This window comes from Acartia tonsa, chromosome 13 (assembly GCF_053477335.1).
Source record: "Acartia tonsa isolate MP-2025a chromosome 13, ASM5347733v1, whole genome shotgun sequence".
Lineage (NCBI taxonomy): Eukaryota > Metazoa > Arthropoda > Copepoda > Calanoida > Acartiidae > Acartia > Acartia tonsa.
This window is the reverse complement of record NC_137272.1, coordinates 24,742,101-24,759,495: the sequence shown is the minus strand read 5'-3', so window position 1 is coordinate 24,759,495 and position 17,395 is coordinate 24,742,101. Positions and strand designations below refer to the sequence as shown.

The 17,395-nt window shown below is 32.5% G+C and overlaps 1 protein-coding gene across 1 annotated transcript in view; it reads right to left on the bottom strand.

Annotated features, from left to right (window-relative positions):
• The window catches only part of Grip (Glutamate receptor interacting protein), a 28,176-nt gene that overhangs the window by 10,186 nt on the left and 595 nt on the right, over nt 1-17,395 (bottom strand). Inside the window, exons 2-23 of the mRNA XM_080181164.1 lie at nt 15,616-15,726; nt 15,369-15,422; nt 14,886-14,953; nt 14,364-14,445; nt 10,245-10,342; nt 9,620-9,724; nt 9,364-9,407; nt 8,790-8,907; nt 8,486-8,526; nt 7,976-8,071; nt 7,741-7,800; nt 6,133-6,216; nt 5,886-5,960; nt 5,561-5,651; nt 5,221-5,302; nt 4,514-4,620; nt 3,315-3,436; nt 2,999-3,043; nt 2,278-2,619; nt 2,002-2,134; nt 1,727-1,823; nt 994-1,065 (exon numbers count right to left, since the gene is read on the bottom strand). Coding sequence (XP_080037290.1) covers nt 994-1,065; nt 1,727-1,823; nt 2,002-2,134; nt 2,278-2,619; nt 2,999-3,043; nt 3,315-3,436; nt 4,514-4,620; nt 5,221-5,302; nt 5,561-5,651; nt 5,886-5,960; nt 6,133-6,216; nt 7,741-7,800; nt 7,976-8,071; nt 8,486-8,526; nt 8,790-8,907; nt 9,364-9,407; nt 9,620-9,724; nt 10,245-10,342; nt 14,364-14,445; nt 14,886-14,953; nt 15,369-15,422; nt 15,616-15,726 — 2,127 coding nt within the window. The remainder of the gene's footprint in view (nt 1-993; nt 1,066-1,726; nt 1,824-2,001; nt 2,135-2,277; nt 2,620-2,998; nt 3,044-3,314; nt 3,437-4,513; nt 4,621-5,220; nt 5,303-5,560; nt 5,652-5,885; nt 5,961-6,132; nt 6,217-7,740; nt 7,801-7,975; nt 8,072-8,485; nt 8,527-8,789; nt 8,908-9,363; nt 9,408-9,619; nt 9,725-10,244; nt 10,343-14,363; nt 14,446-14,885; nt 14,954-15,368; nt 15,423-15,615; nt 15,727-17,395) is intronic.

Sequence of the window (17,395 nt, the reverse complement as noted above, 5' to 3'; positions counted from 1 at the left end):
AGCAGCCGAGGAAATGGTGTCTATGAAATCAACTGACAGCGGGCATGACCGCCCAGGTAGACCAGGACCGCCCTCTGGCAGACCCCGCGGCCCCTCAGGAGGACAGGCCGCTGCTCAGACACTCAACCTGGCAGCCAGTGCCCCAGCCGCTGCCAACAACAACCCGCAGATCCCACTGCTGACCGTTCCAGCAACAAATGTGCCACCACCAAACCTGATACCTGCCGGCGCTGACCAACGTATCCAACCCAAGGCAGCCTCTGCCTTCTATCCCACATTGGGAGCCCATCAACCCTAAGAAGATACTCACCACTAGGATTCCATTGAATCATTATCGTTTGTATATATTTTTAGCCCTAAGGAGCGGGCCGAAGGCCTCAACCACTGTCGGAAGTCTGGTAGGGAAACCATCTCCCAGCCTTCCGAGGGGAGAGTTGTGGTATTCGGCAACCGTGAGCCATGTCTATGGCACCCCTGATCTGGGGTTCGGTGGAGGGTCAATGGCCCTCCCCCGAGTCCTGGGGAAGGGGTCTAGTGACCCCCTCCCTACGTTTAGAATTAATGATTTGAATCTGTCATGTTTATTATGGTTAACTGTATTCTTAATTCTCCCCCACCCTTTCCAGGGATGGGGGAATCATTATTGCCCAAACTGACCATTGTATATATATTATTTATGCTTTTATGTTATGATTATTTATTCCTATCCATGTAATTGTTGTTTGTTGTATATAACTCCAGTATATCTTAAGCCTTCAATAAAGTGACAACCAAAAGTAGATGTTGATCATTATCTAGTGAAAGCTAGAGAAGCGTAGCTTCTCTATAGTAAGGTGTCCACGTCTGTCACACTGCCGTAATCTAATTGAACTCCGGTGTCTGCCATTGATCCTCGGCGGATACCACATAGTCATTATTTAAAACAATTTCCTCTGGGAGGTGAGAGGTACCCTCCCTAAAACTATGAATCTTAAAATAATTTTAAAAGCTTACCTAAACAGCAGTCAATATCCGTAGTTTTAGATTGGTTTATTTGTAATATTCTATCAAAGGGTTTTATCATCCCTGAAAAAAAATCTTTTTAGGATTTAGATTTTTAATAAAAATGGAAAAATATTTTTAAAACAAGTTTGTTTAATTCTTTATTTTATACTTTTATTTGTTTTATTGTCTATCTAACACTATAGCTCTCCGGGGTCGATAGATAAATAGATAGATAGATAGATTTATTATCGGATAGACGAATGCATAAGGGACTAGATAAATGAATAGATGGATGAATAAATAGATGGATGGGTGAATAAATGAATAGATAGGTTGATGAATAGATGGATGGAGTATGAATAAATGAATTAATTCATTTCATTATCCATTCTGTTCTTTCATTAATTCATCCAGCCATCCATCCATCTGTCTCTCTTTGGATCAACTTCTCCATTTATACATCCGCCTCTCTATTTATCAGATCCATCCATCTATCTATTCCATCTTATAACTGACGCTGTACCTATCTATCTATCTAATACCTGAAGAATTAGCAGGACATATCTATCTATCTTGTACCTGAAGCATGAGTAGGACCTATATAGTATATATCTATCTAATACCTGAAGAATTAGCTGGACATATCTATCTATCTAGTACCTGAAGCATGAGCAGGACCTATATATGTATCTAGTACCGTCCTGAAGCACGAGCAGGACCTATCTATTTACCTATCTAATACCTGAAGCATGAGCTGGACCGCCCTTCCTAATTCTGTTGACATAGATACCCTTCTCATACAGTCCATCAGATACAGAAAATCCAAAATCTTCATAAACCTGAAAATAATAATGATGTAACATCATTAACTAGCGATAAGCCCCTAAAGGCCTCTGGAGGGAGAGGGGGGTTTGAATCAAAACTCCTCCATTTTCTATTTTTAGTTTCAAACAGGTAAAAAAATTGGTGGAGAGGGGGGATTTTTTAAATTTAATAGATTCTAATTGAATAATTTACCTTATCTTTATACAGACAGACTCTTGTGACCTCTAGTGGAAGTCCACTGCCGTCAGAATCTCCAGATCTGCTACCAGACCTTGGCAGCAAGGTTGACATACCAATATCTGGCTCGTCTTTAAAAGTTACCCGACTGAAAAGGAAAAGATTGAAACATGATCCTTAGATTTATCATCAATTAGGACTCAATCATGAAGTTTAAATTAAACATAAAGTATATTACATTTGCAGAAGTTAATTTAATTCAAAGTAATTGTTGAAAAACAATTGTCTTACTTTGGTTTACTAGATGGTGACTGCGGAATTTGTTGTCTCCCCTGCCCAACAACAAAGCCACTCCCCCCAACTCCATATCCCAAATCACGAGGCGGAGTCGAGAAGGCGAAGGAGTGGTGACCCATGGAGGGGGAGAGGTGGTGGTGTGTGTGATGGGGTAACATGTGGTTGTGATTGTAAGGGGGAGTATGCTGGATAGGGGCGTATATGGGGGAGCTAGGGGGTGTCGTTGTACGCATGTTCACTGCGCCCCCTGGTAGTAATCCTTCTGTAGGGGAACTTTGGAATTTCCGGTTAAGAGTTGCAAATGGGGAAGGAGGTTTTTGTTGATATTTCTGATTTCTAAAAAATAATGAATTTCTAATTAAACAATACAAAATACATCCATAATTAAAGAACATTTAAAAAGCACAAATTGTTAGTCCTAGTACTATAGATGGCCAGTATAAATATAAAGTAACTGCACTACATACAAAGATCACGAATGTTAACGTATATTGGTCAATTATTTTTAGTTAAATATCTAGAATGTTAGAACAATTAAGACGACATTAGAAAGTTGTTTCCTGGTGAGAATTCTAAGAAACAATTAGTTTTCAAACTTGATGTTAACTAGACTCCGAGTTTTTATTCACTTTTTTGTACAGTGTATTTATTTCATAAAAAAATGTGTATCATTAAAAAATTACTTGTATAAAAACAGATCTATATTTATTATTACCTTAAAGTTTTATAGTTAAAATCTCTTTCTGGAATACTAACCATTCTAAAATATAAACACGATAAGGCTTTCAAGTGTAAAGTTAAACTTTAGGGGACGCTATTCCACAAAGTGTAAAACGAACACAGTATCCCCACCCCATCCCCTTATTTAAAAATGAATTGAAAATAAAAAATTTAGGTTACATAGGGTACAGGATAGAAGGGTTGAGGCAATAGGTCTTCCACACAGAGAAAAAAATACCACCAATTGCACCAAATAGAACGCTTTAAAGAAATAAGAAAAGTATTGATTAGTCTTAATTTTAAAAAATCACCTTGATAATTTAAGTTTAACCACTTTGCCAGCAGATTTAAGTAATGGAATAGCTTCGCTAATCTTCAATCCTTTGATATTCTTCCCATTCACTTCAATCAATTCATCTCCTATTTGTATTGCCTAAATATATGATTTCATAAAGATTGCAAAGTATTTATTTATATTCCTTCTTTATGCTACAAAAGATTGAATATTTCCATACTTAATTAGGTATAATTAATAAATTATGGCCTAGAAGCAAATAATTTCAAAAAAGGAAAAAAGAGTATTCTTAAAAAGAAGGTATCTTAAATTTTTTGCTTTTTATTTAAGATAGCTAGTCGGTTCTTTTAGTAAGTAGTAGATGTAAAATTGTCCATAGAATTTAGATATGCAATCGGTTTTTATGCAGACCTCTTATTTTTGAAGTAATTTAAGTTTTTTTAAAAAATAATTAAGTCGGTTTTAAGGTACTAAAACGCAACAAAATATAAGAAGAAAATTGCCAGTATGAACAAAAATAGTAAGGCAACACTTAATTTTAACTATTAAACTAGCTAATCAAAAATCTCAAAAATTGACGAATCAGGAAGCTTCACCTCAAAACTTAACCAATAGAATTGACAAAAAAAGGATAGTGTTCATACAATATATACAATAGATACTACAATAAAAATAGTGATACTTACATAACATGTAAAGAATGAAAAAGTATGAACAAATATGCTTCAGTCTGTTTATAAACTTCAAAATAATGCAGTTAAAAATGCATTATTGTTTCTTGTGTTTAAAAAATATCTGTTACAGTGTATATATCCTAAAGGTATAAATGAACCCATATTTTTTATGTCTGTTTGAGAAAATATTTAGGTTTAAAGTTTTTATTAAACCGAATTAAAAAAAAATAGATTTTTTCAATAATTACTCAACAAAATTTAAAAGTAAGGTGTCAAATTAAAGATCTTACTATTTTTGTTCATACTGGCAATTTTCTTCTTTTATTTTGTTGCGTTTTAGTACCTTAAAACTGACTTAATTATTTTTTTAAAAAACTTAAATTACTTCAAAAATAAGAGGTCTACAAAAAAAACCGATTACATATTTGAATTCTATGGACCATTTTACATCTATTACTTACTAAAAGAACCGGCTAGCTATCTTAAATAAAAAGCAAAAAAGTTAAGACGCTTTCTTTGTAAAATCTTAAAATTTTTTTACCTTGGACATATTAGCAAGTCCACCTTCAGTCATAGCAGAAATGTAAATACTAGGTCTGTTCTCCTTGTGATGGTTGCCATCTCCTTGTGATGTTGCCAGAGTTATACCTGGAATATAAATATAAATACATTGTACTCCTTGTCCTGGTTGCCATCTCCTTGGGATGTTGCCAGAGTTATACCTGGAATATGAATATAAATACATTGTACTCCTTGGGATGTTGCCAGAGTTATACCTGGAATATAAATATAAATACATTGTACTCCTTGTGATGGTTGCCATCTCCATGGGATGTTGCCAGAGTTGTACCCGGAATAATAATATAAATACTTTGTACTCCTTGTGATGGTTGCCTTCTCCTTGGGATGTTGCCAGAGTTATACCTGGAATATAAATATAAATACATTGTACTCCTTGTCATGGTTGCCATCTCCATGGGACGTTGCCAGAGTTATTCCTGAAATATAAATATAAATACATTGTACTCCTTGTGATGGTACCTTCTCCTTGGGATGTTGCCAGAGTTATACCTGGAATATAAATATAAATACATTGTACTCCTTGCAATGGTTGCCATCTCCTTGGAATGCTGCCTGAGTTATTGTATAAATAAGAAGGCTTTCTGTGCTTGCAAGGCATTTTGAGGGTAAACACCGTTTTTTTGTCATATGAAATTCCTTTTTTTGAAAATGAATTATATGATTTACCTAAAGGTCCATTACTTCTATCCAGTTCTACAGTAAAAGCCACAGTTTTTCTTCTCTCTTTATCTTCCTCATTTCCCAACATCTGTAAAAGAAAATATGATTCTAAAATATAAATGAAGATAGGGTTTTCAGTTTAATTTTCTTCAATTTTCAAACAATACAAGACGACATTTGGTCTTTGATATGCTCATCGTACAAATATAACAATCCAAAATATAATGCAGCTATTAAAATCTTAAAATAAAATTGCTGAGGTAAACCAGTTTTAAAAATGTTATGTATCAGACAGACACAAAGAAATCCTCCTACCCCATGGCATAAAGGTAGAATTAATTAGTACCTGGCTATTCAAATGTTTTCTGTGTGGTAGAGGGGCTGGAGATTCTGGAATTCTACAGGCAGGGGACAGAGGAACTGGAGGATTGTGGATCCTGAAAAGTTTATACTTTAAAAATTCTAGTCTGTTGAACCTTGAATCATTTTCATACACCATTAAATCTCTCATAGTAGAGAGACATGGTACGGGTAGGGAAGATCTGAACTACAAGGACCAGTAAATCATCTCATAGAAGACAGACATTGTGAGCATAGAAAAGATCTTACCTACAAGGACCAGTACATGTTCTTATACTTGACATAAATAAAGAAGATATGAAATATCTAACCTGCAAGGACCAGTAAATCTTCTCATAGTAGATAGACATGGTGAAGGAAGGGAGGATCTTACACTGCATCTTGCCCTAAAAAATTAGATATAAGCTTAAATCAAAAAATAAAGTTAAGAAACATTTAATTAAATATAATTGTTCATATAATATTGCAGTCTACACTCTTCAAAATAAATTGAAAAATGAAAATGAACACACAAATGCAGGGCTAAAAATAATTTAATTGTCCATTAGGGCTTTGTACCTGGCGGCAGCTCCAGGAAGTATCTCCAGTCTGACTGTTGACCCGGATTCTCGAATCAAATTGTTCACTTCCTCTATATCTTTCCTAAGACAAAGAATGTCTTTAACATACTTCAAGTATCTTGTTTTTTTTTGGTGGAATGAAAATGGAAGAAATTAAATAAGTCAACAAAAATGTAATATATATTGTAAAATTTTTGTTTATTTTTCATTATCTTGTTAAATTTTATTTGTTTTCAGAAATAAAATAATATTTTTTCTCGTATTCATTCGAATCCGGTGGATAAGAACCGGTTCTCATCCATACGAAAAAACTATGTCTAGCATCGTATCATATCAAGCTTTCTACGAATATAAAAATGTACAATCATAAAATTAAAACCAGTTTTTTTAGCCCGTGCCTTCGGCAACTCGGGGCTAAAAAAACTGGTTTTAATCTTATAATTGTACATTCTATATCCGCGGAGAGTCGTTTATAATACGATGAAAGAAATAACTATTAGCATCATTAAAATCCTTAATTGAATTCAATATTAAAATCACACTTTACTATCTTAGAAGAAATTTGAATAGCATACATGTTATACGGAGAAATGTGGTTCTGATATGAATTGTGAAATGATTTGATAAAACAATAAATTTGAGTAGATTCATTTTAAATCCCTTGAAATGGTTGAGGTTATAATGTTTCAAAATCCATTTCCCTTCACGGGAGAGTAGAGGATAATCAAATTAATCAACAAGCCTTTCTTCTCTCATATTTCTTTATAGAAAGAAAGAAAAGGAATAAGTTTCATATGTATTAGGAGAGAGATTAATTTATTGGTCATAACCCTCTATCTTTTTGTTCCTGGCATTCACATGCAAGGAAATGATTTTGTTTAAAGAAGGTAAATCTTTAGAAAAATGTTAAAGTACTTTATGTTTGCCATTTAGGAAGGACATAATGCTTAAGAAATAAATAGCAGAATAACCTATTTAACAATTTAGTCAGCTGATAACGCCACAGCATTATATTTTTATTAAATAATAGCTTTGATGGGCGCTCAATTCTTGAGGGTCTATGACCCAAGGGATTTTTTTTAAAGCATCGCTAATAAATTATTTTGAAGAAAAAAATCCCACTTGACCAAAAAATCTCTTTTTTGTTAATTTTTAGGTTTTAAATCTAGTTTCAAAAAAAATTGAGACAAACGCAAAATCATATAACTCATCACTAAATACTATTATCCTGTTCCTTACATCTTTGGATGTACCATAAGAGTTTAATTCATATCTGAATTCCTGTCACTTACAAATGATTCAAAAATAATTCTTAAGCTTTTAGAAAAAAAGGCAAATTGTACTTATTCCATCAATTCAATTTTTTTGGTGCTTTCTCGTCATTGATATGGCCTCAGTTATCTACAGAACAGTTATCTCCAAAAAGATTCTTTATGTGTCTGTCTTTATGTAAAGTTTGAACAATATTTTGTTATAGAGAAATCCAACTGGAGATAAAATAAAAAGGACAGGGGTAAATATACGGAGCTATCCTAAATGTAATGATTACCTCCAATGCATTAAGAACAGCGAACATCAAAACAATATTCTTTTTTTACAAAAATACCTGGAAACAGGAACACCAGAAATTGCCAGGATCATATCTCCAACATGAATAGCTCCACATCTAAAATAATGATATTTTCATTAGATAAAAGTGATAAAACACTTTGTTAGGATAAAATCATCTAGAAAAGGTTTATTCTTAATGGAAACAGTTAAAAAAAGCTTCTATTAAATGTGATTAGTAACCGTTGTTTCACTATTAATAGACTGGGTATTAATTTTTAAAATTTGCCTACCTATCAGCGAGACTAGCTTCTTGGATAGTATGAACTAAAATAGCTTTGGTATCAGGATTTGATTCTAACATTATACCCAGTACATCTCCAGGTTCTCTGAAATTAAAGAAATACCTTCATTTTATTATGATTATATTATAATTAGTAATTTTTGGATTTGTTGCTTTGTCTCAGGAGGGGGTGGGAGCCGGGTTTTTTTTTTTAAATAAAAATGTAAAAATGTGAAGCGGGCAGTTCGAATCTTACACTACACATAATCATAATCTGCTGTTAGGTTCTCTTACAGTTGAATTCAAAAAAGGGAATGAAATAGATGGCCTGTTCGCCTGTTTGAACTGTTTTATGTTATAAACAACAAAACTTTCATATCAAATTGTCATTAGCTATGTACAAAAGCAAAAAAGAACTACATTTATCAAAAGTTTTTTGGAGAAAAACAACTATCACATACGTTGTTAAAGTCCAGAGAACATAAAATAAAGTAATCTAATGAAATTATTTTTTAATTACCTGTATATTTCAATTAGAGCTGCAGATTGATCCGGATACATCTGAAAAATGAAATCTTAAAATCCAATGATAATCATATGACAGTTTAACAAACAATTTATATTTTACTTTTCTTTTATAATAATTTTGTAACTTATAAAATAAGGCGCAATTAAGACAATACTAGTCTCTGATAATCTAGATATTATGTGAAAATTTTTCTCAGTGTTCTAAAAATCTTGTGACACTAAATCATTGGACAAGAAATCATAAGACAAAAACTTTCATTTGGTTTACCTATAAAGATTTTTCTTCTTCAAATTACCTGTTTTCCCACATCGTATTCAACAGTAAATGTTGTCTCCCCATCCTCTTGATACATACAACTTTGTAATTCAGGTAACTTCATCCCCTCCAAGCTCCGCCCATTTAAACTTAAAATCCTAAGAATATTAGGGTTTTAAAATATTGCTAATAACCATCGACTTATTTACTAACTAGCGGCTATGCTCAAGGCCTTTAGGGTCACTTGAGGAAAGGGGGGTCGACCTTAGAATCTGAACTATAGTTTTAAAAATAAAAGGAAAAAAAATATTTGAGTCGTTATTTTTTCCAAAGGAGGTATCTTCAAAGAGTGGAGTTAACCCCCCCCCCCCCCCCCCTCCAAATGTTACAAAATTTTCCATGACAAAGCTTCAAAATAACAGTCGAGCGACTAGAGTGATATTAAGCTAAAGACACATAAACAAATTTACATACATACATTATTTTATTTTGTTGTGTATGTTACATTACAACTCAAGTAACTCTAAATGAAGGAAGAAAGTACAAATGTGTACAGAAGCCTAATATAGAGAAGCTGCACCACTAAAAATATTACAATGATAACATGTTTATACCTGTCACCAGGTCTAACAATTCCTTCTCTCTGTGTAGGACCATCCTAAAAACAGACAAACAACTTTTATTAAATAATATATTTGATTTAAGTCGATGTTTACATTGATTTTATGAATCATTCGCTAGAATATTAAGATTATTCTACAGTTGGATGGCAAATGTGATTACTATTTACGATTTTTATTGGTTGGGTGGTGTTACCCTCTCTAAAATACTTCTCAGGACCTAGCCGAACTAACGATAATTTTAATCTACCTTATCCACATGAACCACGGTGAAAGGCCTGGATTTAGCGGGAGTGTCATGAGCTCCACCTCGTATCACCATTCCATAACTTCCATTCTCTTTCTGTACTGACATCTAAACATGGACATGGACACGTTATGTTTTATTTTAAAGAAAGTACGTTACCCTTTTTCCAAAATGTGGTATGACTCTTTTTTAAAAATTGCATAAATATCTTTCTCGTATTCATTCGAATCCGGTGGATAGGAACCGGTTCTCATCCATACGAAAAAACTATGTCTTCGGCACCTCGGATCTAAAAAAAACTGGTTTTAATCTTATAATTAATCATTCTATATCCGCGGAAAACAGTTTATAATACAATGAAAGAAATAACTATTCCTTTAACAATAACATTTGTCTTCAAATTAATGGTTTCATAGTTTTCAGTTATTAATTCAGGAATCTAAAAGAATAAGACAATGGCAGTTACATTATTTGCAACATTTGGACTCTCAACTTAATTAACCAACCAATCAAAATTTACTAAACGTTCCCCAAAGTTATTAAGCAAACGAATAAGAAAACTTTTTTTATAAAAATTTAGGGACTAGTGTAATAAAAAGCCTAATGTCCCCTCTCTCCCTGCAGGTACCTGAATAAGTTTAGGTCTGGTTTTCTTTGAGTTTGACACAGATGGAAGACGATATTTAACTTCGAGCTGTACTTTGTCTGCTGTATCCAGGAGCTCAACTAAATATAAAGACGATATTTAACTTCTTTTAGAGATAGGAAAATTTAGTTTATGTATTGATGTTTGCTGATTAATACAATATTTACTGAAATATTTAGCTATAACCATTACAAAGAAACCGTCAGATCAAGTATATTATATCTTTAATAAAAAAAATTAGACATCTATCTCTAAAAACAGCTAGATAAATTACAGTTTACCCTTAGAGTTTCATTTTCCCTCAGAACTTAAAGGATGGACGAACTGACAAAGAGAGATGTATAATAGCAGCCGTATAAACTACATTTTCTACATATAGCATGGCTGATTGACACACAGATACTTATAGAGCAGCTTCACTACTAAAAACCATTACAAGGAACATATTGTGGAATAATAGTAATGAATTTAATCTTGTGTGCTAACATATGATATGCAAACAATGCAATGTAAAGTGATATCTACACAGATGTTCATTTATTAGTGTGTCTCAGCTACTCTATAATTTATCAATTTCCGCTGTCCGATCAATTGACAGTATGTCTGAACAAATCGCTAAAACACGTTAACACCAGGCTGAACAACACACAAAACATATCAGCAGAACAATTAAGGTTATTGATTATAGCTGACATGAATTGGTCATTAGTTTTGCTATGAAATGTCTTTTCAATTCTCTTAGCTATGTATGTACTACCGGACGATCCCATAGTATTTAGGGGCTCTTTATCAAAAGGGGTAGGAAGGGGATAGAAAAATAGTTAAAACAATCCAAAATTAGAGTAAAACACTAGAGGGAGAAAGAGTTAAATAACTGTATTTCCCCATCGCAACAACCTTGCACAACCTTTCTATTGGGTCATTGAAAATCAACCAATGGTGTCGCTTATATTAACACAGCCAAGAAGCAGAAAATATTTTAAAAGGAGACGAAAGAAGTCTTTGAAAAATGAAGGGAGGTAGTTGTCTGTATTTATGTACATTGTACATCTATACTATTGATCTGTTAATCCAAACACTTAAATATAAAATGAAATAGCCTAAATCCACCCAAGACCTTTAAAGATCCCTTAAAAGGAGTACTCAATTAGTTTATCAGTTGGGTAGTTATTGAAATCAAACTAAAAACCTTACTACTTTTTAAAACAGGATTATATTTTTTTTAATAGAAGCATGTTAATGCTGCGTTGATTTTGGAAATAGTGTTTTTTAGTAAGTAACATCTTATTGACAATAACAGTAAGAAATATATTAATTATTAAATTAAAATAAATTTATCAAGTTTTCTAGAGGTTTACTCAAAGTGCCTCGAGAAAATACACCCCCTCACCTTTCTTATTTCTAAAAGAGAGAAGGGGTAGGGTCTAATTAGTGTGTGTTTATTCTTTACTTAGGTCAGATTAGGCTTGGCTATATGGGGTTCATGGTAAACCCGCAGAGTTAGGGCACCCTAGACATAAGCCCCTCAGGATTAGGGATCCCGACGGTTTTTTTATAACAAGTGTTTAAAAATCTAGATATACAGACAGACCAAACAAAGTATTAAGATATTTGACATGTAAACTATACACATTAACTAGCTATTTTTTCAATTTCTTTTGTGAAGATATTTTATAAGAAACTCCATATCATCTAATGACATAACCTATTGTAATATTTTGAGAGTAAATATATTTATTAAAAGAAAACTGTATACACATGCTCAGTTTCCCATGGGCTAGAGGTTTGTTTAGGATTTATTATTTATTGAATCTAAAGTCTCTTATGGAGCCGGTGTTTCAAAATGGATAATTAAAGAGAAGATATAAATTACAACTTTCCAAATAATATAAGTATTGCGTGAAAAAAATATCTACAAGCGGAAAAAATTAATCTTATTTTGCCACAATTATCAGTGTAGTTTACAATTATTTCAAGAGGTTTTTTTTGGAGGGTTCAGTCAACCTCCCCCCTAGAAATATGGAACAAAGAAAAATATCCCTCCATATTTTAAAAACAATAATTTGATAACCATAACTCCCATTTAAAGAAACTGTCCCTAGAGGCAAGAAACAAGTCCAAGAAATTATAAAATATATATTTTGTAGGCCCTTCTGAATGGTTTAGAAAGATGATATTGTTTACCCTGGACTATATTTTATCAATAAGGATGCAGTGACATTTCTTTTAGTACTAAGAACAGTTAATCTATTTTATACTTCTGTAGTGTTATATAGCTCTTGGGTTCACTAACTTTAACGGTTAGAAACTGTGGAAAAGTGAGTTTTTTAAATTTTATCATAAGTGTGTATGTCTGTCAAACAGAGTAATATATTTTAACCAATCTTTACTCAGTTTGTTATTACAGCCCTTTTTATTTTAGAACATTTATTTGCAAAGCAAACCTAATGATTATTTATACATTTCATATCATACAGAGTTTTCTACCTTTTAAAGTTAACATCCTTGTTTATTGTGACTTGATTAATTATTGTACATTTTCTACCAAGTAAGAAAATGACACCTTTTACTGTGATGGTTTGGCTAAAATATTAACATACAGATGAAGAGGAATTTTAAATAAATGTTGGCATGTATTGCTAGAAAATAGTTAAATTTAGCAGAAAAAAAATTCTAGTTAACCCTACAAAATAGATTGCCACACATAAATTGTGAGTTTACTGATAAAATTCTATAGACTATAGTCTGGTTCAAGAGAGATACTATAGTTACTAGATATAGAGAGGTAAATTATAGTTTTCTAATAATATTCTATAGACTATAGTCTGGTTCAAGAGAGATACTATAGTTACTAGATTTAGAGCGGTAAATTATAGTTTACTAATAATATTCTATAGACTAAATTCTTGTTTAAGAGAAATGCTATAGTTACTAGATATAGAGAGGTAAATTATAGTTTACTAATAATATTCTACAGACAATAGTCTGGTTCAAGAGGGATACTATAATTACTAGATAGAGAGAGGTTAATATAGTTTACTAATAATATTCTGTAGAATATAATCTGGTTCAAAAGAGATAAATCAATGCCTAAAGATAATAAAAAAACTAGATATAAAGGAAAAACAAGAGTACTAATTCAAAAATTTAAATATTTATTAGAAAACCTACTGATGATTGGGGTTGGGGTTGGTGGGGGGAAGAGTAACTGGAATCTAATGTAGCACCTTTCATTTAAATTTTGGTTGATCTAACTAACACAACTGTCCAGATAAATCTGAATCTATTCTAGTATCCCTATCGTTTTATAGAAAAGTGTGGGTCAGATTTCTAATTTGGTTGAGAATAAATTTATTGAGTTACTTTAAAAAAATTTGTTTGACCTAAACAATACAATTATGAGTTAAATCTGATCTAGTACCTCCAAAATCTTTATATAAAAGTGTGGGGCAGATTTCTACTTTGCTCTGGGATAGATTGTATAAAATTGAAAGTAAACAATGATTACTTGCAAGAGTGGAAACACAACATGGGAGATTTTCCTTCTCTTTTAATCAAACTTTTTTATGTGTCTGTGTCAATAAAGAAATAATTTTTTCTGCATTTTAGAATTTTTCATAACATCAAAGTACTTTACATCATTTCTATTAAGAATGAAGCTTCTTTATAATTTGAAATGTCCCACTCAGCATCATTACTTACTAGGCCCGTCTGTCTGTCTGTTATGCATTTAATTTAATTTCATTTGTTTGGATGTTGCTACATTCAAGAGTTGCTGTACTTAATACTTAAAAATGTTGTCAAGCTTGTTGATAACTAAATCTATTAATATTCTATGATTTTCATTAAAAATTAAAAAGAAATATTTATATAATATCATATGTAGATTTTTGTTTATCAAGTTTACCTTAAAGCCCATAAAAAAAATCAATTAAACTTCAAAGGTTGATGACACTGTGAAAACTTCTCAAATATACAATTCACTTTTAAGAAGCTTGAGTATACAAATGAAAGTTTTCACCAATAGACAAAATTATTGTGTCAAGCAAGTAATATTATTTCTTCCACACTACATTATTAGATACAGAATATATACATTACCTATTTGATGTTGTCTCATATTATGGCAGGATTTTCCATTTAAACTCAGTAGAATATCTCCAACACATAAAACATTGCTCCTCTACAATATAATGCAAGTATAAGGAGCCAAAATTTTTGTTTAAAAGTTGGGTATAATTATCGAATTAGATATTATGAGGGGAAGAGTCTTATCCACTACCCCCCCCCCTCCCCAAATGAAAAAAATCCTACCCTGAGCAACAGTTGTGACACAATCGGCCAAGTCATTTATATAGATTTTAACCCACTTATTTATACAGAGACGGACATCCCTCTTTTTAGTGTATACGATAGGCATACAGTTAGATATACACACCGACAGACTTACAAACATATACATAGATAAACTTATAGACATAAAGATAGACAGTTAAAGTTAAAACTTTGACACAGATATATAGACAAAAATTAATCAAATATTCAGACATGATGTCAAACACACTGACAGACTAAGAAAGCTTTATAGAACACACTCTGTATGTAAAAAGGTCTATTCAATACCTGAGCCCAAGATCCAGGAACTAAGTCAGCTATGCGAGGCTTCAAACCTGTATCCTTACCACCAGTCACTAAATATGTCAAATTAATGTTTAATTGATGTTTAATTATTTTTGATAGCTGTTCACCCAAGTTAAGTCAATTCTCATTTCAAATGCTTTAACTAACCGAAAACAGAAACAAAGTTAACTTGATAAACACGACCAATACAAAAAGATTTTATTTTAAAAAGAACTTATTTCAATTGTTCAATTTCTTATGTCAATTATTAATTTTGTATTCTTTGTTAAATCTTTAATTGTTGGTAACACCTATGAAATAAAAACATGCAAAATGTCAAATTTTATAGACTGGTGGAAAAGTTAAAGGCAAAATAGTTTTCCTTTAGATGAATCATCTTTGTGGCCATTGAAAGCATGTAAATCTTGATTGGTCATCCAGTTACAGAATTTGTTTGGGAAATACAAAAACAAACTAAAGTGATACCTATAACACCAAGATGGGTTCCAGATCTCTTTATGAGCTCCACAAAAGTTGTTCCTAAAATATAAGAAATGCTCATTTCTAACTAATAATTATGTTATACTACAAGTTTAGGAACAATTTTAAACATCTGGCTGAATTTTAAAGTAATACTATGACGATTTCACTCTGGCTTACACGGGTAACGAGTAACTTCCGAGCCTTGTATACTGCTGTAGGAATATCCTGTTTCAACACTGCCTGAACATACCTGAAGAGTCCTCCGTGAGGCTAGTAAGAGATCCTTTGAATGACGAGCTCCTTCTTCTTGATGGTGTACTGGCAGAACCACGGGTTAGACTTTCACTTCGCCGTTCTCGATCTTAAAATATAAAATTTTTGAAGAGCACCTACTTTTGAAATATACTTTTTTGTACGTTTATCTGACCTTTATAGAAAAATTTTAAAAGTTTAAAAAAATTTTATTGTCTTTTGCTCGTTTTCATTAAATGAGGCATCTAAAGGCCGAGTTTTAAATCATAGCAAATATGAATTTTAGAGTCATAAGCGTATCAAAAAGCTCATCCGATCGTCGTCAAAATGTTAATGGGTGCGAATCACGGCTCACACCGCGTCATAGATAAAGACGTTTAAATTGATGCCCGAACCAATGTTATGTTAAGGAATGCCTAGGTCCAAAACAGGTTCAACAAAACATGTTTGCACATTACATTAACCCTTAACAGTCAGGCCTTTTGCCGCACCTTAATCGGTCGTGGGAGGGGGTGGGGGCGTTTAACGCCCCCCCCCCCCTCCCCCTTTTATCTCACTTCCTATTAGAGCTAGAGGGCTAAAAAATCAGTTTGATAATGAATTTCCGACCTAGAGTAAGTCAAAGTCAATTTTCGCTTCTTTTACCCTTTTATTTAACAACCTTTTGTTTTAGGTCATTTTTTACTTAAAAATTTCAAACGGCTGTAATTTTCTTCTTTTTGAAGGTAGAAGAAATTTTTTTTGCAGAAAATATTTATATTTATGTAAATTTTATATTAGAAATATCAAAATATAAATTTCAGCGGCCGCAGCTGTACTTGGCAGCTGCCAGTCGCTCAGTCGGCGGTCGGCAGGAAAACGGCGGCGGATCTTTATGAAATTTCAATACGTTATGTAGATATGTAAGAAAGGCTTAACTTTAAAATTTGAAGTATCTAAGTCAAAAATTGCGGCCACAGGAACCTTTTAAAGATTTCTGGAGACCTGGAGGATCAGGACTTGCAGGATCATACCTAGAACCTAAAATGGACTTTAACACCTGTATTTGATATGAGAATGTACTACTAGAGGATATTTTAGTATTTTGGTAAGATAAAATGCTTTGCTTAATTAAGTCAAAAAAAATATTTTTGCTTTTTACCTGGATGACCCTGCCAGGTTTGCTGGCATCCTGTGCCCACCAGGATGGAGATATTCTAAAAATTCCAACCCTCAGTTATGTGTCATACCCATACTTAAAAAGTCACGCAGTTTGGCTGCAAATAATTAGTTATAAAGTTTGAGAATTATCATATTAGCCATTGTCATCTCCCTGTCCGCATTGATATCTTTTCCGCTTCATACGAATATTAATCATTTTGTGTGTGATTTGTTTGTTTATGAAAGTTTGATATTTAGGTTAATATGTTAATCAAATCAACATGTGAGTCAACAATACCAATATTAAAGTGAGGTTTTTACATATTTTTTTATACAGCAGAGCACCAACTTTACTAGATACATCTATGAGGGAGGGAACATTGGACTGTAAATTAAAGTGCTACCCAAAGCTATACAAGATTTAAAACTTTGGTTACTTGTATTAAATCCCGATTGGTTGGTACAAATAATACGTGTCTACACAACAAAACCAATTCTACCAAATCTACAATTTAGGGAACATTTTGTTTATATTCATTTGGGAATTTTTATCAATTATTACTATTGTCATATCCCTTAAGATCCGTGCCATTAGTACATTACAAGATTATCGTGATTTTTTTTTTGATCCATCAAAA